Consider the following 27,147-nt stretch of genomic DNA (forward strand, 5'->3'; position numbering starts at 1 on the left):
ACAGTCTTAAACCGTCAGTTACTCGGTTATACAGTAATTGTGCCAGCCCTAGTGTGTGTGTGTGTGTGTGCAAGTACATATATTTTTGCATGCACATTGTGTGTATTTGTGTGTGTGTGAGGGCGAGTGTGTGTGTGTGTGGTTGAGGTTAAAAAGATTTTTGATAAATGTCACGTGTGCTCCCTCTCCGGCCTCTGTACGTTGTTCGTGTTTCCTTGTTTTGTATTATGTTGTGTTTATTTATTAAAACACTCACTCCCTGAACTTTCCTCACCTAAGGGAAGCATCAGGGAGTGTTTATTTTTTTTGTGTCAGTGGGAATGACGTCGGGTCCGGGAGCCGCTACAGGTTCTCATGCCTCAGCCAGATCGCCAGGCTCCCCTTCCTCCGCCGGCTCGCCAGGCTCCCCTGCCTCAGCCGGGCTGTCAGGTTCCCACGCCCCAGCTGGTGACAGGTTCCCGCGCATCAGCAGGGGTGACCGTTCCGCTCCTGATCCCCGGGATCGTCCCTTTGGTTGGCGTCCTACAACTGAAGTCGAACACGCCGGGGAGTGGTACTGGGGCGTATGCTCTCTCTCCGGCGCTCTAGGTCGCCATGCTCCCACGTCTCAGCCGTGTTGACAGGTTTCCCGCGCCTCATTAGAGGTAACCAGTCCGCTCCTGATCCCCGGGATCGTCATTTTGGTCGGCGTCCTGCAACTGGAGCCGCGTGTATGGGAGCCTCTGTCACGTGTGCTCTCTCTCCGGCCTCTAGGTCACCAGGCTGCTCGTTATGGAGCACACCTGTCACCATCGTTACGTGCACCTGCGTGTCATTAGACTCACCTGGACTCCATCACTTCCCTGATTACCTTCCCTGTATATGTCACTCCCTTTAGTTCCTTCCCCAGGCGTCATTGTTTCTGCTCCAGTGTCATGTCTGTGCGTCGTTCGTTTTTCCTTGTTTTGTATTACGTTGTGTTCATTTATTAAAACACTCACTCCCTGAACTTGCTTCCCAACTTTCAGCGCACATTGTTACAGTAAACTACATTCATCTGACTGAATAAATGCTATAGGTCAAACGTAATCCAAATAGACTCAGCCATTTTGCAAGTTTCGGCATCCCCACTCAGATATTTTAAGTACATGTATTCTAACATAACTTTATGTGATTTATTAAGAGGCTTATCGGACTTATGAGCTGTTTATAGCGACCACAGTCCAAGCTTTAATTTATAAAATCTACCTTAAAGTTAAAACCTATGCATAATGCTATGTGTATAGTGTAAATCACATTTACCAATAGACATACTCAATTTTGAACATATAATCAAAGACTTTACTCTTTAAATGAGGCATGCATTTACTCAAATCAACTAATACGTTGTATTAGTCACAAATGAATTGACACTTCCAGTGTACATGTAGTAGAGCATTCATTACAGTATAAGACAGAGTAAATAACTCTACTAATAGGACGTACGTGGTGTGTCTGTCTCCACACACATGGAGCTTGCAAACAAGTTCTCAATTAGACTTAGACCTTTTATCCATGGAAAAACGGAAACTCACCCCCAACATAAATTAACTTTGCACATTTCTGGGGGAAGACAAAAGGCAGGACATCACACCCAGATTAAAATCGAATTAACTCAATTAAATTTGAATGTTATGACCGGACAACAGAAATGTGCCTGAAAACCGAAAAACCCAACATACAATTTCAGCCCTGTCTCTCTGAAAATACATCAACTGGAATACATACAATGTAATAAGACACATGAAAATGTACAGCTCTTTATGAACTCTTGAAACTCTTGAAACAATCCAAACACAAGTTTCATTCACACAGTAACATTAATTTTGTCGATTCAAGTTTTCATCGGTCTTCACACTTCAGACGGTGTCCGTACTCCCAAGGTCTGTGGGAACGTTCTTCTCTGGGAAATGCCACAGTGGAGGTGTGCTTCCCTCCTTTGATAGCGAACATAACATGGCTTGCCATTGGGACAATGCCATAAATTGTGATTGAATCATCACTCTGTGCTCCCATGCCAGCCTGTCGCCGACGCATCTGAATCACAGACTCCAAGGTCATCATCTCTCCCACTACGTGTGTGTTTTCCACCTGCTGATGATAAGTACTCATAAATAAATTCCCACTGAGTCGCTAGTACTATTGGATCAGGTCCTACTAGTTTCTCTATTGGAGTAAAGGTTGGACTCCATTTTAAGGGCAAAAGACATTCTGAGTAGAGTTACTGTAACTGAGACAGAATGGTTGTCATTCTAATACTCTCCTCTACCACTGGGTTTCAGGTGTGCTGCTCAGATAGGTGTGTTGTAGCTTGAGGCAAACTTCTCTTTTCCGCCTGTCTCACGTTGCTGATTGGATACGAGACTATGAAGTTGTTTGGACGTGGTGTAGATCTTCTTAAGAACAACTATTCCTTTCTATTTCTTTCAAAATAATATTAAATAATTATCTGGGTCTACATTTTATCCTTGGAACCACAATACCAACAGGACAAGGGGAGATGTTGAGAACTTCTCCCTGGCCCCTTAGGGCCCCCGGCCATTGAAATTGTGGCCAATATCAAATCCTTACTTTTATGATCCTAGAAACCACTATACTTTATGACCCCAAAGGACCCTCCATAGGACACTTCAATGTTGTTCTTAATCAGTGAACATCACAGAAACTCAAGGCATGCCTCTGTCTCTGCAGGGAGACAACTCTACCAACACATACAGCAAGTCTACTGGCATGCATACACCGGATTCACTCATAACTTAAACTTATTCCCTACTTTGTAACGGCACTCCTCTATTCACACTGAATATCATTTGTTGGAGCATTTTTCTTCACACTCTTTTTAGTTGGTATTTCATAAAATGCTCAGATAGTGAGTCCTGCCCCAGGGAGAATTGATTGTTGATCTCACAACTCTACTATTAGAGTAGTTTCTTCTCACAGATGCTGTGTTAGAAGCACATTCAGAAAACAATCATCAGAAGCAGCATCTATCCAAATCCTCTTACAACCTCCTCTGATTGTTGCTCTGTTTGTTTTTATACATCAGAACGAGGATGAGCATGAATAAAGCACAATTTACCATAAGAGGTCTGTTATGGTAAATTGTGCTTTATTCATGCCCATCCTCGTTTGATCTGTTCCTCCTGGTAGGGAGCAGGGGGCATGAAAGACACCTTTGAAATGTAGATGCTGAAAAAATATTTTTTTCAGAAGGAAAGGCAGTGCTTGACTTGGGGCAGAGCTGTCCTGAGCCCCTACCAGCGCCTCCCATTTCTTCGGGAAATGCATACCGGCACCTCTAAAGCAAAGTAGCCTATCACCAGCCTGGAATCACACACAGTCAAAAAACAATTGGTCAAAGCGGAATGAAGGCGGGACCTGCAGTGAATAGTGTGTGTGTGTGTGTGTGTGTGTGTGTGTGTGTGTGTTTTTTCTTCTTCTCAACCAAATACAAAACATACACATACAAACAATCAACATCACACAAACATGAACTACACAGTGGTGGAAAAAGTACCCAATTGTCATACTTGGTTAAAAGTCAAGATACTATCTGAATAGAAAATGACTCAAGTAAAAGTGAAAGTCACCCAGTAAAACACTATTTGAGTAAAAAAGTATTTGGTTTTAAATATAATTAAGTATCAAAAGTAAATGTAATTGCTCAAATATACTTAAGTGTTAAAAGTAAAAGTATAAATCATTTCAAGTTATATATAGCAAACCACATGGCACCATTTTATTTTTTACATTTTATTTATGGATAGCCAGGGGTACACTCCAACACTCAGGCATAATTTACAAACAAAGAATGTGTGTTTAGTGAGTCCGCCAGATCAGAGGCAGTAGGGATGACCAGGGATGTTCTCTTGATAAGTGTGGGAATTTGAACATTTTCCTGTGCTGCTAAGCATTCAAAATGTAGAGAGTAGTTTTGGGTGTCAGGGAAAATGCATGGAATAAAAAGTACATTTCTTTTCTTTCAGAATGTAGTGAGGAAAAAGTAAAAGTTGTCAAAAATATAAATAGCAAAGTACAGATACACCAAAAATGACTTAAGTAATACTTTAAAGGATTTTTACTTAAGTACTTTACACCACGACAACTACATCACACCTGCCCAGACACACATTCTCACACCCCCAATATCCAGCGTCCGCATCACTCTACGCCACATGGCCTCAAACTGCACTAGTCCGTCGTCCACGCACTTTCAACATTTAGATAATGAAGCATTTAACCTTCCAATTGTGTTAAGGGCGAAGGATTGGCTGATTTCCAGTTAAGTATACGTTTTTTCAAGATGATTGACCAGAAAAGTATCATCCGACTCATCGGGTATCTCACTGCACCCTCATATGCCATGTGTTGAAATATGCAGACTGTCAGGGGTGCGTACTGGCGGCAGAGAAGCCAGACACAGGAGAGCAAAACTGTGTTTCCAACGGCTCAGTTTAATCATCAAAACCCACCGGATACAGAACAATAAAATAAATGGGTACATAACCCGACGCACACCAGAACATAACGTGCACAAGCACTGACAACAAACAATTACGGACAAGGACAAGGGGGGGAACAGAGGGTTAAATACATAACATGTAATTGATGGAATTGGAACCAGGTGTGATGGAAGACAAGACAAAACCAATGGAAAATGAAAAGTGGATCGGCGATGGCTAGAAGGTCGGTGACGTCGACCGCCGAACGCCGCCCAAACAAGGAGAGGGACCGACTTCGGCAGAAGTCGTGACACAGACAGATGGATTAAAAGTACATTTACATTGTAATACTTCTGACAGCCAACTTTCTAACTCCACCCATACCTTGTTGACTTTTCCAAGAAGGCATGGATTATTGAGTCATTGTTCATTTTACACTTAAGACATGACTGCCGTTGTGCTTTATAATTTCTTAATTCGTTTTTACTGGATTAAGTGTACATTTTCGTTAGTCACGTTCCAACCTTCCTTCCATCTTGTGCCAGTATCAGTTCCTTTTAAGTCTTGTTTACAATAGTTTAGATTTTTTAAAGATATTTTGAGTTTGATAGGCTCTCTGCAAGGTTTGTATAGCTTACATATCAATATCCTTTTCTGACTCAAGTGGGATTCCCTCAAGATTGCTCTGATGTCCAAAAGATTTCAAATCGACATTTTGTGATTTAACATTTTTAAGTTGCATGTATTTGAAAATAACTGCATTGGTGAATCTAAAATGGCTTTTTAATGCTGTCGTGGAAATACATGTATTTCCTATGGCCAAATCATTTATGGTTTCTATGCCTTTAGTTTTCCATGTAGACCAATTCATCCATGAATTCTGAAAAGCTATCCAAGGATTGTTCCATAGGGTTTTCTTTTTAGCGAGTGATATTGGTTCTTGTAGAATACGTTTAAATCTCTTAAAATGTATTTAAAAAGATTCTCATCAATCTACACACAATACCCCATAATGCTAAAGCAAAAACAGGTTTTAGAAATTTTGGCACATTTATAAAACAAACAACAACTGAAATATCATATTTACGTAAGTATTCAGACCATTTACTCAGTACTTTGTTGAAGCAGCTTTGGAAACAATTACAGCTTCAAGTCTTCTTAGGTATGACGCTACAAGCTTGGCACACCTGTATTTGGGGAGTTTCTCCCATTCTTCTCTGCAGATCCTCTCAAGCTCTGTCAGGTTGGATGGGGAGCATCGCTGCACAACTATTTTCAAGTCAAGATGTTCGATCGGGTTCAAGTCCAGGCTTTGGCTGGACCACTCAAGGGCATTCAGAGACTTGTTCCAAAGCCACTTCTCCGTTGTCTTGGCTGTGTGCTTAGGGTCGTTGTCCAGTTGGAAGGTGAACCTTCGCCCCAGTCTGAGGTACTGAGCGCTCTGGAACAGGTTATCATCAAGGATCTTTCTGTACTTTGCTCCGTTCGTCTTTCCCTCGATGTAAATATTATTAAAGATGCATTATCCTGACTAGTCTCCCAGTCCCTGCCGCTGAAAAATATTCCCACACCATGATGCTGCCACCACCATGCTTCACCGTAGGGATGGTGCTAGGTTTCCTCCAGACGTGATGCTTGGCATTCAGGCCAAAGAGTTCAATGTTGGTTTCATCAGACCAGGGAATTTTGTTTCTCATGGTCTGAGAGTCTTTAGGTGCCTTTTGGCAAACTCCAAGCAGGCTGTCATGTGCCTTTTACTGAGAAGCGGCTTCCGTCTGGCCACTCTACCATAAAGGTCTGATTGGTGGAGTGCTGCAGAGATGGTTGTGCTTCTGGAAGGTTCTCTCATCTCCTCAGAGGAACTCTGGAGTGCTGTTAGAGTGACCATCGTACCCTACCAAAGCCCTTCTCCCCCGATTGCTCAGTTTGGTGTGGTGGACAGCTCTAGGAGGTGGTTCAAAACTTCTTCCATTTAAGAATGATGGGGCTGCTGTGTTCTATGGGACCTTCAATGCTGCAGAAATGTTTGGTACCCTTCCCCAGATTGATGCCTCGACACAATTCTGTCTAGGAGCTCTACTGACAATTCCTTCGACCTCATGGCTTGGTTTTTGCTCTGACATGCGCTGTCAACTGTGGGACCTTATATAGACAGATGTGTGCCTTTCCAAATCATGTCCATTCAATTTAATTTACCACAGGTGGACTCCAGTCAAGTTGTAGAAACATCTCAAGGATGAACAATCGAAACAGGATGCACCTGAGCTCAATTTCGAGTCTCATAGCAAAGGGTCTGAATACTCATGTAAATAAGGTATTTCTGTTTTAATTTCTTAGAAATTAGCAAAAATGTCTAAAAGCCTGTTTTTGCTTTGTCATTATGGGGTATTGTGCGTAGATTGATGAAGGAAATTTTTGTTTTTCATCAATTGTAGAATAAGGCTGTAACATAACAAAATGTGGAAAAAGTCAAGGGGTCTGAATACTTTTCGAATGCACCGTACACTAGGTGTACAAAATATTAAGAAAACCTTCCTAATATTGAGTTGCACCCTCTTTTGCCCTGAGACAAGCTTCAATTAATCGGGGCATGAGCTACAAGGTGTCGAAAGCATTCCACAGTTATGTTGGCCCATGTTAACTCCAATGCTTCCCACAGTTGAGCAAGGCAGTTAACCCACTGTTCCCGGGTGCCGATCACGTGGATGTCAAATAAGGCAGCCCCCCGCACCTCTCTGATTCAGAGGGGTTGGGTTAAATGCGGAAGACACATTTCAGTTGAATGCGTTCAGTTGTACAACTGACTAAGTATCCCCCTTTCCCTTTCCCAGTTGTGTCAAGTTGGCTGGATGTCCTTTGGGTGGTGGGCCAATTTTGATACACACAAGAAACTGTTGAGCGTGAAAAACCCAGCAACGTTGCAGTTCTTGACACTCTCAAATCAGTGCGCCTGGCACCTACTACCATACCCCCTTTAAAGACGTTTAAATATTTTGTCTTGCCTATTCACGCTCTGAATAGCACTCATACACAATCCATGTCTCAATTGTATAAAGGCTTAAAAATCCTTCTTTAACCTGTCTCCTCCCCTTCATCTACACGGATTAAGGTGGATTTAACAGGTGGTGACATCAGTGAGGGATCATAGCTTTCACCTAGATTCACATGGTCAGTCTATGTCATGGAAAGAGCAGGTCGTGTTCCTAAGGTTTTGTACATTCAGTGTATATTTCAGTCATATTGAAATAAATATAATGTTCAGTCAATTGAGTTCTATTGTTGTATGCTACACTATCACATTTTTTCCTCAATATATTTCATGATGTGTTACAATGTGCACAATTGGAAATGATGCAGTCAATTATATTCATAGAAGCCACAATCTATCTGCAATATTAAAGCTGATATAGCCCCTAAGAAAGGTGATATCTCCCTAGGACCTGAACCATCGCCAGGATTGTGGAATGATTAGAATGTTAAATTAAGATTTGAATTAAGAAAGCTTATCAGAGAGCAGCTCTGCCTTACTTTCAATCCTATCAGTATCGATACAGTACATGGTCCAGCGACGCACTTAACAAACGTTCTTTCTGCGTTGTGTTTTGGGAAACACATTTTACGTACATCTTTGTAGTAAAGATGTATCGTTAAAACACTCGCAAGCCTAAATTCCATCGCAATCGAGAAACCGGGCCTAGGGGTGTGCTCCGGAGGTTTGTGTTTTTTGGGGGGAAATTATTATTTGTGATTTGAAAGAAACTCCAGGCCACTTGAATGTCTAAAACGAAACTCAGCAAAAGAAGAAACGTCCCTTTTTCAGGACCCTGTCTTACAAAGATAATTCGTACAAATCCAATTAACTTCACAGCTCTTCATTGTAAAGGGTTTAAACACTGTTTCCCATGCTTGTTCAATGAACCATAAACAATTAATGAACATGCACCTGTGGAATGGTCGTTAAGACACTAACAGCTTACAGACGGTAGGCAATTAAGGTCACAGTTAGGAAAACTTAGGACACTAAAGAGACCTTTCTACTGACTCTTAAAAACACCAAAAGAAAGATGCCCAGGGGCCCTGCTCATCTGCGTGAACATGCCTTAGGCATGCGGCAAGGAGGCATAAGGACTGCAGATGTGGCCAGGGCTATAAATTGCTATGTCCGTACTGTGAGATACCTAAGACAGCGTTACAGGGAGACAGGACGGACAGCTGATCGTCCTCGCAGTGGCAGACCACGTATAACAACACCTGCACAGGATCGGTACATCCGAACATCACACCTGGTACAGGATGGCAACAACAACTGCCCGAGTTACATCAGGAATGCACAATCCCTCCATCAGTGCTCAGACTTTCCGCAATAGGCTGAGAGAGTCTAGACTGAGGGCTTGTAGGTCTGTTGTAAGGCAGGTCCTCACCAGACCTCACCGGCAACAACGTCGTCTATGGGCACAAACCCACCGTCGCTGGACCAGACAGGACTGGCAAAAAGTGCTCTTCACTGACGAGTCGAGGTTTTGTCTCACCAGGGGTGATGGTCAGATTCACATTTATCGTAGATGGAATGAGCCTTACACCGAGGCCTGTACTCTGGAGCGGGATCGATTTGGAGGTGGAGGGTCCATCATGGTCTGGGGCGGTGTGTCAGAGCATCATAAGTCTGAGCTTGTTGTCATTGCAGGCAATCTCAACGCTGTGCGTTACAGGGAAAACATCCTCCTCCCTCTTGTGGTACCCTTCCTGCAGGCTCATCCTGACATGACCCTCCAGCATGACAATGCCACCAGCCATACTGCTCGTTCTGTGTGTGATTTCCTGCAAGAAAAGAATGTCAGTGTTCTGCCATGGCCAGCGAAGAGCCCGGATCTCAATCCCATTGAGCACATCTGGGACTTGTTGGATCGGAGGGTGAGGGCTAGGGCCTTTCCCCCAGAAATGTCCAGGAACCACTCTTCCTTGGTGGAAGAGTTGGGTAACATCTCACAGCAAGAACTGGCAAATCTGGTGCAGTCCGTGAGGAGGAGATGCACTGCAGTACTTAATGCAGCTGGTGGCCACATCAGATACTGACTGTTACTTTTGATTTTGACCCCCCCTTTGTTCAGGGACACATTTTTCCATTTCTGTTAGTCACATGTCTGTGGACCTTGTTCAGATTATGTCTCAGTTGTTGAATCTTGTTATGTTCATACAAATATTTACACATGTTAAGTTTGCTGAAAATAAACGCAGTTGACAGTGAGAGGACGTTTCTTTTTTACTGAGTTTAGATATACAGTATGTAGAAGTTATAATGGACCTATATATATATATATATATATATATTTTTTTTTTTGTAAATTATTTTTCTATTGTTTTTGGACAAACAAATTGGTCTGAAAAAAATCTGTGGCTCCCGAGATAAAATTATTGCCCAACCCTGTTGTTGACAAACACAACACGTGCAGATAGCTGGCAAGCAGGCAGGCACAAACAGTTACACTGACTTACACACACACACACACACACACACACACACACACACACACACACACACACACACACACACACACACACACACACACACACACACACACACACACACACACACACACACACACACACAAACAAACAGACAAACAATCCTTTCTGTCACAGTCAATCAGTGTGATTTTGTCTCTTTGGTTAAACCACACAATTGCAATCCATGTCAATCCAACGAACCATGTAATTACATTTATGTGAAGGAAATATGAAGGTATTGGAGTAAATAAGTTATGATAGAACTGTCATGTTCAGCAGAGCGGCATGTTTTCTTGTTTAAAGTTTAAAAAAAATGCAAATTTAATGCTTATATAAGATTTTTAAGATTAAATTTGTCCTCCGAAAATCTTCTCTCTTATATTCAATGGTTTTTACACTCGCATTATATAAATACTTGATGTTCTAATGCAAAAGAAATGACTTAGAACTTTATGCTCTAATCGTATAACTATTTAGGCCCAGCATTGTCCTTATTCACACATTTCAACTCCAACGGGAAGAAAGACATTTGTTGAGTATGAGTCACAACTTCCTGCTTTCTAGCTAGCTGGCTCTAAAAACACCTTCACTGGAAGAGAAATCCTACAATTATCCTGCTTTCAAATATCAACGCTCAGAGTGCCATTTCTGAGTTGAGTAACTCATTGTTTGTCTAATTAGCCTGCTTCTGAAGTATTAGAGCTGCTATTAGTGAGCTAAGAACAGAATAATGCAACAAGTAATTAAGTAATTGCATTATGTTTAGTAAGTGTTTAGAACATTTGTAGAAAGCTGATGTTCTTTTCCTCATGTACAATTGCAGGTGTTCCAGCTCTGTTCGTGGCAACATGGGCAGTTGTCCGGGTAACACTAGCAGATGGAAGGTGAGTGAGACACTAGTCCAAATTCAGTATTTAGGTAATTAATGTAGATACCGTATCTAATAGCTATCTTCAATGATCTTCTCACCAGATGGAATCCTCCAGTTATGGCCCTTGCAAGCACCTTGGCAGGCTTCCATTATACATCCCCTGTTCTTCATATGCACTATATAAATATTAATTTATGTAGAGTGCCCTTACCAGTAGCAAGTGCACCATATCTCCTCCAAGGAATTGGGATGCAAAACATCATAATATTCAACATCACAATAGTGAATACATTTAAATTAACATCACCGTAGTGAGTAGATTTACCTCTGTTTCATAGCTTTCTAGATAATTATATTGGTTTGAGCCTCCATCCCTTTCATTATTTTGCTCTCCGCTCCAGGTGTTGCCATGTCACACCCTCAGCCTTCATTTGAGCATCTGTATCAGCATGATATGTTGGATGAATCTAGACAAATTATTTTATGCTGTGAGTCCTCAAAGGTCAAATAGGGGGTGCTTATATTTGTCCTGTTTCACACATGTACAAGTGCATATCCCATTCCCCCTGAGACACCCTCGGAGAGTGGGGTCACGGCCATGTACGAGACAAATTCTGCTGGCTGGGTAACAGGCTTTATTTAGCCCCGGTGCCAGGATAGAGTGACTAAGGGGGCAGTTGAAATCTGCGAGAGGGCACAATATTTTGGGGTTCTTGCATTGGAACGATATTTAATTATCTAAACCTGAGGAAAACTAAAACTAAAATCATTCAATGCTGAGCCTGCCCTCTGAAGCCCCGCCTTCCTGGCTATAATTCATTACCTTAATTCTTCGCTCTTCAGCGCGCCTGAAGGAAGAATGTGTCACGCAATTTAAACACTTTTTAAGTACTCGAAGACTACGAGATTCAGCTTCCACTTAGGTGTCTGTTAGTGGGGAGAGAGTACTCGTCCCCCTAGATGTTGCGAGTTTGGTCTTGGTATTGTTTTTTGTGTTTGTTAAAAGCTCACTACTTTCTGCTCTGCTTGTGTAGCCAGTGCTTGAGTAAGATGGCCAGTGGTAAGAGTAAGTTCAAAAATACTTCTTGGGATTCCCTTCATTCAGCCATCTGGTGCTACCTGATTATGGCGAGTTCATGAATGTAGAGGGTATGGAGGAGAAAGGGTTCATTTTCCTAGGGGTTCATTTGGATAGAAAGCTGGCAAATTACTTAGCACCAGAGGCTAAAAAGGGGGCTTATTCTAGCATGGTGCTTCCGAATAAACAGTGTCAGTTCTCGGGGGATCAGCTGGACAAAGTGTACCAGGCTGAGGATGTGGCAGCCCGGTCATTGAATATGGTCATAATGCTGCAGATATTGATTAAGACCGTGGAGGCGAGGAAGCCGGTTTCAGAGATTCTCGACACAATGCTATTGTACATTTTGTGCTGCGTCTGTCCCGCTGTACTATCCTGGCTGTGGGGGAAAGTATGGGGGCGACAGTGGTGGCTCAGTGCCACCTCTGGTTGACGTTGTCCCGGATTCCTGAGAGGGACAGGTTGCAATATTTGAATGAGCCAGTTTCGCCAGCAAGGTTGTTTGGCTCGCCTATGGAGTACTTACTGGCCATTTCGAGGAGAAACAAAAAGAGGACGCAGCTTTTCCGGGACTTTTCCCATGAAAGTCCTTTGCGGGTCATCTCGGCAGCTCCCGAGGCATAATGGAAGGGTCCAGGCCAGAAGCGGGTTTCTCCGGGCCAGGGGGTGGCTTCGAGGTCAGTTTATGACCATATTGGTGCTTCTGGGCTTTACCTGGCTCATCGTGCTCTAGCAACTCCTTGTGGCGGGCTGGGCAACTGCAGGCTGACCCCCGGTTGTCAGTTGAATGGTGTTTCCTCCAACACATGTGGCTGGCTTCTGGGTTAAGCGGGCGGGTGTTAAGAAGCTCGGTTTGGCTGGTCATGTTTCCAAGGACGCATGACTTGACCTTTGCCTCCCTAGCCCGTTATGGAGTTGCAGCGATGAGGCAAGATCGAAATTGGGGAGAAAAAGGGGGTAAAATACCAAAAATATATATACACTACCGTTCAAATGTTTTGGGTTACTAAGAAATGTCCTTGTTTTTGAAAGAAAAGCACATTTTTTGTCCATTAAAATAACATAAAATTGATCAGAAATACAGTGTAGACATTGTTAATGTAGCTAATTTTTTTAATGGAATATCTACATAGGCCCATTATCAGCAACCATCACTCCTGTGTTCCAATGGCACATTGTGTTAGCTAATCCAAGTTTATCATTTTAAAAGGCTAATTGATCATTAGAAAACCCTTTTGCAATTATGTTAGCACAGCTGAAAACTGTTGTCCTGATTAAAGAAGCAATACAACTGGCCATCTTTAGACTAGTTGAGTATCTGGAGCATCAGCATTTATGGGTTCGATTACAGGCTCAAAATGGCTGGAAATAAACGACTTTCTTCTGAAACTTGTCAGTCTATTCTTGTTCAGCTGACAGAAACCATATGAATTAGCTAATAGCAATTACTATTTACAATTCATATCATCACAGGTGAGCTCACCATTGATAAAAATAATTGAGTAAAACACTTTCTAAAAAATTGAAAGTAATCTGACGATAGATTGTGTTCTCGCCGCCATATTTGTTTTTCAGGGAGTCTGCTTCCTGACTCAGGGAGTCAGGAAGCAGGTGCCATTGGTGAATTTAATAATAACGAACATAGAACGATACAAAAGAAGCGAAACGTCTGCCAAGTAAACATAACCAATACTACCTGATAACAAAAGAGTGCTATATAAAGGGTAAGTAATCATGGAGTAATGAAGTCCAGGTGAGACTGATGATGAGACGCAGGTGTGCGTAAAGATTGGTTGCCAGGACCGGTGGTTAGTAGACCGGCAACATTGAGCGCCGGAGAGGGGGAGTAGGAGTAGACTTGACAGGAGTAGACCCCCCCCCGACGCGAGGCTCCAGCCACAGGACGACGACGGCCCCAAGGGCGAGGAGAGGGCCAGTCCGGATGGCAAAGGTGGAATTCTTGGATGATGTTGGGATCTAGAATGTCGTCCACCGGAACTCAGAACCCAGCACCGTCTAGGAGTGATCTGACGCCATAGACGGGGCTCCCGTCGATGTCCAAGAGAGGCGGAGGAGTGTCAGGGGGTGTTATGGGGAATGGGATCAGCCAGGGGACAAGGAACCACCAGCCTGAGGAGGGAAACATGAAAAGATGGTGAGATCTGGTAGTTAAGTGGGTAACGGCCCTACAAACCGGGGACTCGGCTTCTTACAGGGCAGGTGGAGTGGGAGGTTCCTGGTGGAGAGTCCTTTCTGATGGCGGACGGTGTGCTCGAGTCACGTGTGCATCGTTCCATACCTCTTCTGTGCGCCTGAACCACTCGTCCACTGCAGGAGCTTCAGTCTGGCTCGGAGTCTACCGAGCCAGGGCCGGCTAATAACCCAGAACACACTGGAAGGGAGTCAGCCTGGTTCAGGAGTGTTGCAATGAATTTAGCCCAAGGAAGGAAATAGAGCCCAATCCCCATGTCGGTCCTGGCAGTGACTCCTCCTCCCTAGCTCCTGGTTCATCCTCTTCACCTGCCTGTTAGATTGAGGCCGGTACCCAGAAGTGAGGCTGACCGTGACCCCCAGCTTCTCCATGAAAGCCTTCCAAACATGTAATGTGAATTGGGGGCCACGATCATAGACAATGTCCTCCGGAATGCCATAGTGTCATAAGACCTGCTGGAACAGTGCCTCAGCGACCTGGAGAGTGGTAGGGAGACCAGAGAGAAGGATGAAACGGCATGATTTTGAGAATCTGTCCACCACCACCAAAATTGTGGTGAAACCATCAGAGGAGGGGAGATCAATGACAACATCAATAGACAGATGAGACCAGGGACGCTGAGGCACGGGAAGGGGTTTTCTTGCTGGAGCGCACCGGGGAGATTTAGATTGAGTACATACTGAACATGAATTGACATAGTGTGCAACGTCCTGTGCCAAAGTGTGCCACCAGTATTTCTCAAAGTGATTGAGTGGTGCGGGTGATACCTGGGTGTCCAGCAGTGAGGGATGTGTGTGCCCAGGTCAACAATCGATCTCTGACCCCTGTGAGGACGTAGATGTGCTCTAGACGGCAGGTGGCAGGAGCGGGTTCCCTCTCCTGAGTCTGGCGGATGTCCACATCTATGCCCCAAAAGATGGGACCAACGATACTGGAGGACCAATTGATGGGCTGGCAGACACTCACAGGGCCTCCACTGACGTGGAACCACAAGGTGCAGGAAAGCAGATCCTCTAACATCCTGGTCCCCAGGTGGTAATCCACCTCTCTGACAAGGAGATGGTGAGATTATGGAGTTGGAGCCACGGAAGTTCAAGGAAGACTTTGTGTATGGGTGCAGAGGCGATGAGGAAGGAAAGGCTTTCCTGATGCTTGGGTCCCATGGTTAGGGTGAGTGGAGCTGTGACGTGCCAGATCACAATGGTCGCATGGACCAGAAACGGAGAGGAGAGCGGCTATGAAGTGATGTGCAGGGAGGAGGCAAGGGCCTGGTCAATAAAATTCCCCCCAGATCCGGAATCCACTAGAGCTGTAGAAACAATAGATGAGGGAAAGCCAGCTAGTGAAATCGATACTAAAAAATGTTTGGTGGAAAGTGATGATGGAGTACTCACGACCTAACCCAGGAGACTGATGATCACAGGGCCGTCCCTCTGCTCTCTTGGATTCTAAGTTGGGACGTACCGGGCACCGTTGAAGTTGGTGCTCCTCCTGGCCGCAATAGGGACAGAGCCCTAACTCTCTCCTGATGGCATCGCTCAGCCGCGGAGAGGCATGTGGCCCCTACCTCCATGAGTTCAGGCTCTGACTCAGAATGGTCAACGAAGGAGGGAGAGAGGTGATGGGGGTGCCGACGCTCCCGAAGAAGGTTATCCAGATGGATGGCCATCGCGATGAGTGTGTTCAAGGTTAGATTGTCGTTTGGATCTCTTTGCAAATCCTCTTCTGAATAGGGTGCAGAGCACCGGCTCATACTCCGCTGTTGTCTGGCCATCCTGCCATAGTTGGAGTAGGCGCTCACCCCCATCTCTGCCCTCCGAGGGTGGATGGTCAAAGACCCCCCTGAACCCTTCATAGGAACCCAGCTCCTTCTCTCCCAGACAGCCATAGCCCACTCCAACGCCTGTCCGGTCAGCAGGGAAATAACCGTGGCAACTTTGGACCTCTCGGTGGTGGGGGCTCCCGAGGGAGCACTGGAGTAGGAAGCCACGGCATTTGGAGTGAGACCTGTCATATTTGTCCGGGAGGGACAAACAGGCATCACTGACCTGGGCGGACTGTTGGATGGGCTGGGGTGCTGGCTCGCTGGGTTGACTTGTCGTAGAAAATTCTCTGCTTGTTGGAGGTGACACCCCTTGAGGAAGGTTGAGACATTTAAGAACGCAGAGGACCTCATCCATAGTCATCCCCAGTTGTGCCAGCTGGTCGTGGTGTTGGCAAAGTAGGTGTCCCTGTTCGCTGACCATCTGGGAGATGTCCTGATTAACTGCTGCTTCCATTTGTTGAGGTAGTATTCTGTAACGTTGACGCAGGGTGTCAGGAAACAGGTGCAGTTAGTGAGTTTAATAATAACTAAGATAGAATGATACATAACAAGTGAAACGTCTGACAAGGAAACATAACCAATGCTACCCGATAACTGATAACAAAAGAGTGCTATATAAAGTGTAAGTAATCAGGAAGTAATGAAGTCCAGGTGTGACTGGTGATGAGACGCAGGTGTGTGTAAAGATGGGTTGCCAGGACGAGTGTTTAGTAGACCGGCAATGTTGAGCGCCGGAGAGGGGGTGCGGGAGTAGATGTGACACCATCATTCACTTCCCTTCAGTCACTTCCGGATGTTTACTCGAAAGATCCCTTCACCTCATTTTGTTATAACATCTTTGTTCTGACAGACGTTCACGTGACACCACGAATGCATTGCATAATGTCAACAAACATGGCTCCACACATAGCTGGCAAATATCTTAGCATTAGCTCATCATAATCAGTAAACCTTCCAAAAAGTATGTTACACATATCATGTGTCCATTGCAATCTATGCAATAATGCATCATTTGTGACCAGTACTTGAAAACATGAAAAGAACAGTGAATACATTATGCATTATACGGTAGGTATGCTACAGTAGGAACGACAACACAGTACACAGAAAATAATTAACTTACTTTGATAGGCATGCATACATGTCCAAAGTTATTATTTGTAAAGAAAACAACAATGAAGGCAACCCGAACACAAGCCGGAAAATTTGCCGGTGGGAAAAGGTTTGTGCAAGAATGTGCAAATGTCTGCATACTTGATCTGGGGAACCACTGGGGAAGTGCTTGGGCTCTCATGGAAGAGAGAAGTTTGTCCGGCTCAGTAACGCCTCAAACATAAATTGTCTGCAACAGTGAAATGGGCTACTTGTATGTGAATTAGTGAGGAGGCGGAAGACACTTCAATTCAAACTGTTAAAAAAAAGAATAATTTGAAATTGACAAGTTGAAATATTAGCAGGCAGTGTGTCTTGGTTTGAGGGCAGTGCGGGTTAACTGTCCTGTAAAGTGTAAAGTGCATGGATGCGTGAATATGTGTGTGTGAACATGACTGAGTGGAAACTACGTAAAACTACAAAGGAACAAACAAAACAGGATCATACCTGGAGGAGCAGGGAGAGAGATCACGCGACATCACGCGCATAAAAAAACTCAAGCTGGTGCAACCATTAGAGATATTTGGAACTCACACGTGAAAAGGTTTTAAAGGAGTATCTCCTTTTCAGAGCTCTTTGGTGGACATTTTGATGTTCTCGCAAGAGCTCATTTCCACATTGAAGGGCCTTTCATTTTCCACACTGAAGGTTTATATGGCAGCCATCTCGACATGTCATGTCAGGATTAATGGCTCTACCCCGGGTTCACATCCTCTGGTGGTGCGGTTCCTGAAAGACATGCGTCTGCTCAGACCAGTGTCTAAGCCTATGGCACCGACCTGGCTTTGGTCCTGGATGCTCTGTGTAAGCCTCCGTTTGAACCATTGGAGTCTGTAGACCTGAAGGTCCTTTCCTACAAGACTGTCCTCCTCATGGCCTTGGCGTCGGCCAAGCACGTTGGGGATCTCCACGTGCTATCAGTACACCCTTCCTGTTTGGAGTTTGCGCTTGGCGACTCCAAAGTGATGTTATGTCCTAATGCAGCTCTTTCTTCCAAGGTTACGCCTATGACTTACAGGTCCCTGGCTTTCGAGCTGTTCCCTTTCACACCTCCTCCAATAGCTTCTAGTGAACAACAGAGGTTGCGTGACCTATGTCTGGTGCGCTCTTTACGCCTGTATATTTTACCAAGTCACGACAGATGTTCTGTTGTTTTGGACTTGTGATTGTTGTCTATGGACTTGGGCTGCAGTAGGAGCGTATCTGTGCGACAAGTTGCAGAAGGTTATGGTTCCCTATATGGGGCTCTGACAGTTCAGGCCTCATGAGGCTCTGACAGTTCAGGCTGCTCCGGTAAGTATTAGGGAAAAAGGTGGCTTCTGTAACCCCTTTTTGGAGCTGGTAGAACCTGTATGTGATTGGGCTGCCATGGGCCTCCTAGTTTGGTACCCTCTGAGCCAGCCTGGGGTGTGATTGTACGTCCCCATAGTATGTTATACTGAGTGACCGTACTGAATTGAGGAAAATAATGCGGGGCTTCCGATGTAGGGCTTGGCATCCATTGGCCCGTTGGGCGAGTTTAGGAGTATATGATATGAGAATTCTTCAGGAGAATATGATTGGTCGTTGACTCCCCATAGTATGGTATACCTTGTTCCCTCCTTCAGGGAATAGTAGTTATATTCATAACTGTACAATACATTTTCCCATCCAAAAGGATGCTTGGTCATGTCTATCTTCAGTGTGTGCTAAGATTCTCAGATTTATTTAACTATCTCACTCAGGAACCCTATGATTTCATTCTGAATATCGTGTGACATGAATGTGGCATTGTACTGTAGGGTATGGTTGCTGGCGAGTGCCTTGTCTTTTCTGAGTGTATATTCTATCGTAGACATAGAAAGTCCCCTGTCCGCCTCCCCTCTGGACTCTATCACGTCTAATGTCCCCCTCATTGGTTGCTGGTTTAAAACAAGGAACTCAATAATGTCCACAATCACAGATAAATACATGCAATTTCTTGCCAGTTGCCCAAACCTTAACAAGTGTCGATACCTCAGTTCCCATAGCACTTTGAACTCGTTTTTCTATCAATAGTGCAGTGTATTTCAAATGCTCCTGGCTTTATGCATGCCTAGCGAATCCTTTGGTACTATGAATAGCATGCTTCCAGTTAGAATTCCCAGCTTGGGTGAAGGCCTTGTCTGTGTTAGCATTGGACCCAATACAGAACTTTCGACATGGGAAACAAAGTGCTGCATCTGCAAAAAGCGAGTATTCCAGCCACTCTCTTCCTATGAACCAGTTGCTAATAAATGTTTTTGGACAGAAAACATGCAGCTAGGGTAGGATTCTCCTCTGTTCCAAGATCGTCAGGAACGGTTGGAGGTGGAGGGGGCTGTGGAGCCATCATCCTGGCAGCGCCAGGATAATGGGGGGTGGTACGCATAGCTAGCTGGAGCTCAGCAGCTTCATCGCTGCTGGGCTTGGCAGCGGCTTTGGTGGTTTGATGCTGCTACTCAAATCAAATAAAATGTTATTGGTCACATACACATATTTAGCAGATGTTATTGTGGGTGTAGCGAAGTGCTTGTGTTCCTAGCTCCAGCTGTGCAGTAGTATCTAACAATACACACAAATCTAAAAGTAAATATTAAGACGAGCAATGTCGGAGTGGCATTGACTAAAATACAGTAGAACAGAATACAGTATATACATATGAAATGAGTAAAGCAGCATGTAAACATTATTGAAGTAACTAGTGACCAGTGATTACATGTCTATGTATATATGGCAGCAGCCTCTAAGGTGCAGGGTTGAGTAACCGGGTGGTAGACGATTAGTGATGGCTATTTAACAGTCTGATGGCCTTGAGATAGAAGCTGTTTTTCAGTCTCTCAGTCCCAGGTTTGACCACCTGTACTGACCTTGCCTTCTGGATGATAGCGGGGTAAACAGGCCGTGGCTCGGGTGGTTGATGTCCTTGATGATCTTTTTGGCCTTCATGTGACATCGGGTGCTGTAGGTGCTTAGAGCTAATGCTTTTTAAAGCAAGATAATTACAGGCGGATGCATTATATCACGTTATTCACATAGCCTACCAGCGTTTTTCTCACTTTTTATGAAAACCAAAAGGAGTCATACCTAACCACCCAGTGACTTTCCATAGCCCCCCTACACACACACACACACTCCACGCTCTGTCCATGGTGCTGATACAGCTCAGTGGAGATACAGATTTCACGCCAGGGCGGCAAGTAGCCTAGTGGTTAGAGCATTGGGCCAGTAACTGAAACGTTGCTGGTTTAAATCCCCGAGCCGACAAGGTGTGTGTGCTCTGTCGATGTGCCCTTGAGCAAGGCACTTAACCCTAATTGATCCTATAAGTCGCTCTAGATAAGAGCATCTGCTAAATGACATATAGGAACATAAAACTAGTCGGAAAAGTTTCAACTGGGAGGTTTAAGCCCCCATTAAGGGTCACACAGTTTACCTGTAGCCAATTAGCTAAACAAAATAGTTGGTTTGTTACATAAATGTCCCAAATGGAATATGAATCCTGTTCTGCTTGTCTATTAGTCATGGAAATTCATTTCCCCCTGCTGTTACTTAGCACCTTTCTTAATTAAGGACCGGAGCGGGGAATTAGCTGAGTGCTGCAAATGTTAGCTGAGGAAATCTGATCTCTCTCTCTCTCTAACAAGGCTGTGTAAATGGATCAATTTAATTTCTGTGTTCTTGGTTTGTTTATAGATGATGTGCAAATTCCAATTATGGCTAGCTATCATACATAAATGTGGCACATTTTTGGAGTGAAAATAAGACTTTTGCAGACTTTTTCAAACAGCTTCCTATCTAATGTGTGACCAAAAACCTTCCAAATCATGTTAGCAGAATGTCTACCCAGAATCTGGGATGGGTGTTTTATTTTCAGAGCTTGTCGTTCTGCGATTCATGAAGTAAACACCCCTAACCGGATTAGGTGTGCTCAAATAGCGGGTAAACAAACCTTTCTGACAGAATAAGCTAAACACATTCTCACATTGAATGGGTAGGCAGACATAGCCTTTGCCATTGGCCCTGATGGAAGTCAATGGAGCTCTCTTTAACTGCCCTGTCTGTCACTGTAATGAATATGGAGGAGTCTCTTAATGGAGTTCATTATCCTACCCCAGGAATGTTAAGTGCAGTTCTCCTCTTTCTCCAGCTCACTGCATCTCTCTCTCTCTCTTCACCTCTTTCGCTCTCTCCATCTCTCCACTTCTCTTTCCGTTTCTTTGTTTTGATCACCCCATATTTATTCCTTCACTCCCGCTAACTTTATCCTCATTGTTTGTCTTTTTTTAACCATCTATTTTACTCTCCTATTTTCTAGGTGCTGGGAGTTAAGTGCTGGGAACATTAAGTGGATATACCAGGTTCCCATTCTGACAGCCATCGGAGTAAGTCAGAGAAATGCTTTTCTTTTTGCCTGCAATCTCAGTCTCAGGATTGGTGCAGCTTCAGGATGACACGCTTCCTCAGGAAAATAGATCAACTATTCCCCCTAACGTTTCTCTCTGTTTCATAACACACAGCTGAACACCCCTGTGGCAGGGACACGGACTGATATGAGAGCAGGAAAGGCAAACTCAGTTCACATGATAATTGCTCTTTCTCTCTCGTGTGCGTGTGCATGTGCGCATGCGTAGGTGAGAGCGTGTGCATGCGTGCGTCTGTTTATGTGAGGGTATGTGTGGGCGTACGTTTGTGCATGTATACGTGTGTGCATGTGCTTATCTGACGATCCCACCAATTATTCAGCCGTTAACACCCACAATGAAGTATAAAAATACATCTCCTTTCCCTGACAGTTGGAATCGAATGTGTAATAATATCATTACCAGAAAAATAACAACAACATTGTCAAAAATATGTAAATCCATACAAGGAGCTGAGCAGCGTCTAATGAAAGTCAGACAGGGACAACATGAGTTCAGAAGTCTCTAATGACCTTGGTGACCATGATGTTACAATTGCGAACACGACAGGACAAAGGCCAGAGAGGCAGGAAATGGAGATAGGAGGATAGCGAGAGATCATTCGAATTCCCAGAATATAATGGGGCTTTAGGTCTATCGTAGGCATGAGTATATAATATACACATAATGATTATGATGTTTAGTACGTCTTGTTGTGTAATTTGATTCACTGATTGGTTCAAACCTTTGTTATAGAGTTGTGCTTACTTTATCATTACGACTAGAGTGCACACAAATCCTTGGGAGAAAATATAGACAACCAATGAAGTATATACTGTATGTTTACAGCCTCAGTATTTATTTAGTTCAGACGACCTACTTTTTTGTCAGTGTGTGGGTTATCGGGAGCTTTAAAGATTAGACACACAGACCTGCCTGCTGAGACCCATCAAGCTAAGTTGTTTCAGAAGCTGAAGAAACAGACACAGTATGACTGTTACGCTCGTTGTTGGAAGGATTGGACCAAGGTGCAGCGTGGTAGACGTACATATTAATTTATTAAATGAACACCGAAACAAAACAAAATACAAACGAAAACGTGACGTTCAGTAGGGCATACAGCACAGTACCAAAAACAAGATCCCACAAACTAAGGTGGGAAAAAGGCTATCGTTGTCTCTGATTGGGGATCATACTTAGGCAGCATTTTTCCCACCTTAGTTTGTGGGATCTTGTCAGCTGCCTCTGATTGGGAACCATGCCCGGCAAAGAAAGAAATAGAAAAACTAGAATGCCCACCCAAATCACACCCTGACCTAACCAAATAGAGAAATAAAAAGGCTCTCTAAGGTCAGGGCGTGACAATGACGATGTCTGCTTCTTACACTGTCTATGGGGGTCTCTCGCATAAATGAAGCGAGCCAGAGAAATTTGAGAATCTTTAACTGGAAGAAAATTGCACTCCGGCAAAATATGATCGATTTTGATGGAGTTTAAACATTCAACTCTGCCCCCCATTGCCCCGCCATCTCTGTGTTAACTCTGGGAAATCATTTTTATGCAGACTGCGATGTGAACAATAGTAACTCCTTTGGAGGCACACTTACAGTATCTTATCATAAGAGCCAATTTGCCAGTTGCAGCTTCCACTCCACTGACTGTCTGACTGACTTTGAAGTGTTATCCTTTGCGGTGGGAGTTCACAATACCTGATCGGATCATGTAGGATTAATAACATACTGTACATAATTTAAATCCTTATGTTGTTTCTGTTCACGTTTCACTTACTCGATCAGCCAGACTATGTATTCGAAAGCAGGTGCGTTGTTAAATCTTACATTAAAATGAATTTTGCCTCGTGGCCGGCTGTTTTAATCAGTTATTCTCCCATCCTCTCTGCCGGTAAGCAGCTTTGGTCTCAGTCTCTGTTCCCTTTGGGTCTGAGACTGGAGGGAATGTATACAATTACACTGATTTGAAATGAAGGAGTATGAAGTGATTGGGATCTGAGGAGGGTGATCTGAATCTATAAGTAAGGTGGAATGAATAAGAGATCAAGGTTAAGTCCCAAATGGCACCTTGTTCCCTTTTTACCTGGTCAAAAGTAGTGCATTATAAAATAAATAGGGTGCCATTTGGGACGTAATCAAAGAATCTGGCTGGAATGAATGAACTGAGGTTGAGATTGGTTGTCTGAAAAGATTATATATTTTCTGAGAATATACTGGATCTGGGTCTGAAGGCTTTCCATCCAGCCCTGCTACTCGTCATTTAATTATGGTCCAGGGAGAATACTTTTTAGTTAAATAGTTAAATATTTGAATGAAAGTGTGTTAGTTCAGGGCTGGCTAGCTCTCCAGTATGGGATTTGGAAAACATTCTCACTCATATGGTGAGAATAGGCTGTCAAAGGCCGATCATATAGCTTATCATAGAGTTTTTTAATCAGATGTCACATATACACGCTACATGAATGGTGAAACAAATTAAGCCCCAACAGTCCCACCAAGATGGTTGAGATGATCAAATTAAAATTCCATCCATTGCAGTCTGTTCCCACTGCAATGGATGGCACAATAACCAATCACTCTAAACTGAGACTACTGTTGAATGTATTTTCTATTCCTATTGCCATGATTTTTTTCATGCAAAGTGATTAATGGATGTTCAGTTTCATTAGAAACCCCAATCCAAAAGCCCTCTCAGAACAAAATTCCTAAATACATAAACGACTATTTGCATTTTTCCAATTATTTCATCATATTGTGGCAAAGGCGTTCAACTGATTGCCACACATGTCCAAAGTAATAATTTTCTTAATGCTGTTCTCACCAGTCACTGAGAGGTTTTCCTCAGAGAGAAACGATCATTCATCATAAATTGAACAATGACCTGATTCCGTTTATGAGTCAGGTATATTTCTGAGTTTGGAATCGAATGCTGCCTCAACACTCGGAACACTCCTTGAAGCCCATTACAATGCCTATAGTCTCCCTTATATTAGATTTGGAGTTCTATAACTCACACTCGTACTTGTGCTGATTTACTTTATGTAATGATATACAGTGCCTTCGGAAGTTATTCAGACCCCTTGACTTTTTCCATATTTTGTTACGTTTCAGCCTTGTTCTACAATTGATAAAATTACTTTTTTTCATCATCAATCTACACACAATACCCTATAATGACAAAACCAAAAACAGGTTTTTACTTTTTTTGTATACATTTGCAAAAATGTCTAAACAGAAATACCTTATTTACATAAGTATCCAGACCTTTGGCTATGAGACTTGAAATTGAGCTCAGGTGCATCCTGTTTCCATTGATCATCCTTGAGATGTTTCTACAACTTTATTGGAGTCCACCTGTGGTAAATTCAGTTGATTGGACATGATTTGGAAAGGCACACACCGGTCTATATAAGGTCCCACAGTTGACAGTGCATGTCAGAGCAAAAACCATGCCATGAGGTTGAAGGAATTATCCGTAGAGCTCCGAGACAGGATTGTGTCGAGGCACAGATCTGGGGAAGGACATCAAAGAATGTCTGCAGCATTGAAGGTCCCCAAGAACACAGTGGCCTTCATTATTCCCTAAATGGAAGAAGTTTGGAAGCACCAAGACTCTTCCTAGAGCTGGCCGCCCGGCCAAACTGAACAATCGGGGGAGAAGGGCCTTGGTCATGGAGGTGACCAAGAACCCGATGGTCACTCTGCCAGAGCTCCAGAGTTCCTCTGTGGAGATGGGAGAACCTTCCAGAAGGACAACCATCTCTGCAACACTCCACCAATCAGGCCTTTATGGGAGAGTGGCCAGACGGAAGCCAGTCCTCAGTAAAAGGCACATGACAGCCCACTTGGAGTTTGCCAAAAGGCACCTTCAGACTCTCAGACCATGAGAAACAAGATTCTCTAGTGTAATGAAACCAAAATTGAACTCCTTTGGCCTGGTCTGGATGAAACCTGGCACCATTCCTACGGTGAAGCATGGTGGTGGCAGCATCATGCTGTGGGGATGTTTTTCAGCGGCAGGGACTGGGAGACTAGTCAAGATTGAGGAAAATATTAGCGGAGCAAAGTATAGAGAGATCCTTGGTGAAAACCTGCTCCAGAGCGCTCAGGACCTATGACTTGGGCGAAGGTTCACTTTCCAACAGGACAACAACTAAGCACACAGCCAAGACAAAGCAGGAGTGGCTTCGGTACAAGTTTCTGAGTGTCCTTGAGTGGCCCAACCAGAGCCTGGACTTGAACCCAATTGAACATCTCTGGAGAGTCTTGAAAATAGCTGTGCAGTGATGCTGAATGGGTGACATTCCCCAAATACAGGTGTATTAATGGGTGACACTCCCCAAATACAGCTTATAGCATCATACCCAAGAAGACTTGATGCTCTGATTGTTTCCAAAGGTGCTTCAACAAAGTACTGAGTAAAGAGTCTTAATTCTTATATAAATGTGATATTTCCATTATTTTTTTCATATATTTGCAAACATTTCTAAAAACCTGTTTTTACTTTGTCATTATGGGGTATTGTGTGTGCATTGATGAGGAAAAAAATGAACGATTTAATAAATTTTATAATAAGGCTGTAACGTGAAAAAGTCAAGGGGACTGAATACTTTCCGAAGGTACTGCACTGTACATTAACATGGTAGATAGAACCTGTGTTTTCAGTGTAGCCACTGTATGGTCTATAATCTATCAACTGCCTCCTAACAGTTAAACCCATTTTCTCTATAATAGGATTATGAAGAGATATTAAGTGCTAAGAAAATAGGCTTTTCAGATAGAGCTCAAGAATGTAGGGAATTGAGACGAGATTAAAGAAGTGAGGCAATTAGTTTCAAGCAGAGGAGTTGTACTCTCTGCAATGAAGTGTCTAGTATCTCTGGCTCGGCTAATTAGAACTTTTTCCAATTGTCTTTTCAGCTCAACTTTATCCTTTTTGTGAACATTGTGCGAGTGCTGGCGACAAAGATCAGGGAGACCAATGCAGGGAGATACGACACAAGAAAACAGTACAGGTGGGTAGATCAATGTCACAGTGACATTGGCAAAGATTTACATTTACATTTTAGTCATTTAGCAGACCTCTTATCCATAGCGATTTACAGTTAGTGCAAATATTTCTGTAAGATGTCTGTAAGGACCTACTAGTTATTTGAATCTCTATGGATTCAAATGTGAAATTGAATTTCACAATGAAAGTCAACTGTAAAGAAGGCATTCTACCTTGAATTATTTCTAAATGCACAATGTGTTTTAGGCTGCAGAGTTGCACATTTGAGATATTTACACCGCTCTGCATTTTGTTTTGTATTTGATTTGACCTTTTGTTCTTCCTTTCATGTTCCCTTTTGAAAATAACTTGATACAGTGAGGGGGGAAAGTATTTGATCCCCTGCTGATTTTGTACATTTGCCCACTTACAATGAAATTATCAGTCTATAATTTTAATGGTAGGTTTATTTGAACAGTGAGAGACAGAATAACAACAAAAAAATCCAGAAAAAAGCATGTCAAAAATTTTTGAAAATGATTTGCATTTTAATGAGGGAAATAAGTATTTGACCCCTCTGCAAAACATGACTTAGTACTTGGTGGCAAAACCCTTGTTGGCAATCACAGAGGTCAGATGTTTC

The 27,147-nt window shown here is 43.4% G+C and overlaps 1 protein-coding gene across 1 annotated transcript in view; it reads left to right on the forward strand.

Annotated features, from left to right (window-relative positions):
• LOC115160871 (parathyroid hormone 2 receptor-like) overlaps positions 1 to 27,147 on the forward strand; it is a 116,232-nt gene that overhangs the window by 73,827 nt on the left and 15,258 nt on the right. Inside the window, exons 8-10 of the mRNA XM_029711357.1 lie at positions 10,789 to 10,849; positions 21,419 to 21,485; positions 26,435 to 26,529. Coding sequence (XP_029567217.1) covers positions 10,789 to 10,849; positions 21,419 to 21,485; positions 26,435 to 26,529 — 223 coding nt within the window. The remainder of the gene's footprint in view (positions 1 to 10,788; positions 10,850 to 21,418; positions 21,486 to 26,434; positions 26,530 to 27,147) is intronic.

This window comes from Salmo trutta, chromosome 24, assembly GCF_901001165.1.
Source record: "Salmo trutta chromosome 24, fSalTru1.1, whole genome shotgun sequence".
NCBI lineage: Eukaryota > Metazoa > Chordata > Actinopteri > Salmoniformes > Salmonidae > Salmo > Salmo trutta.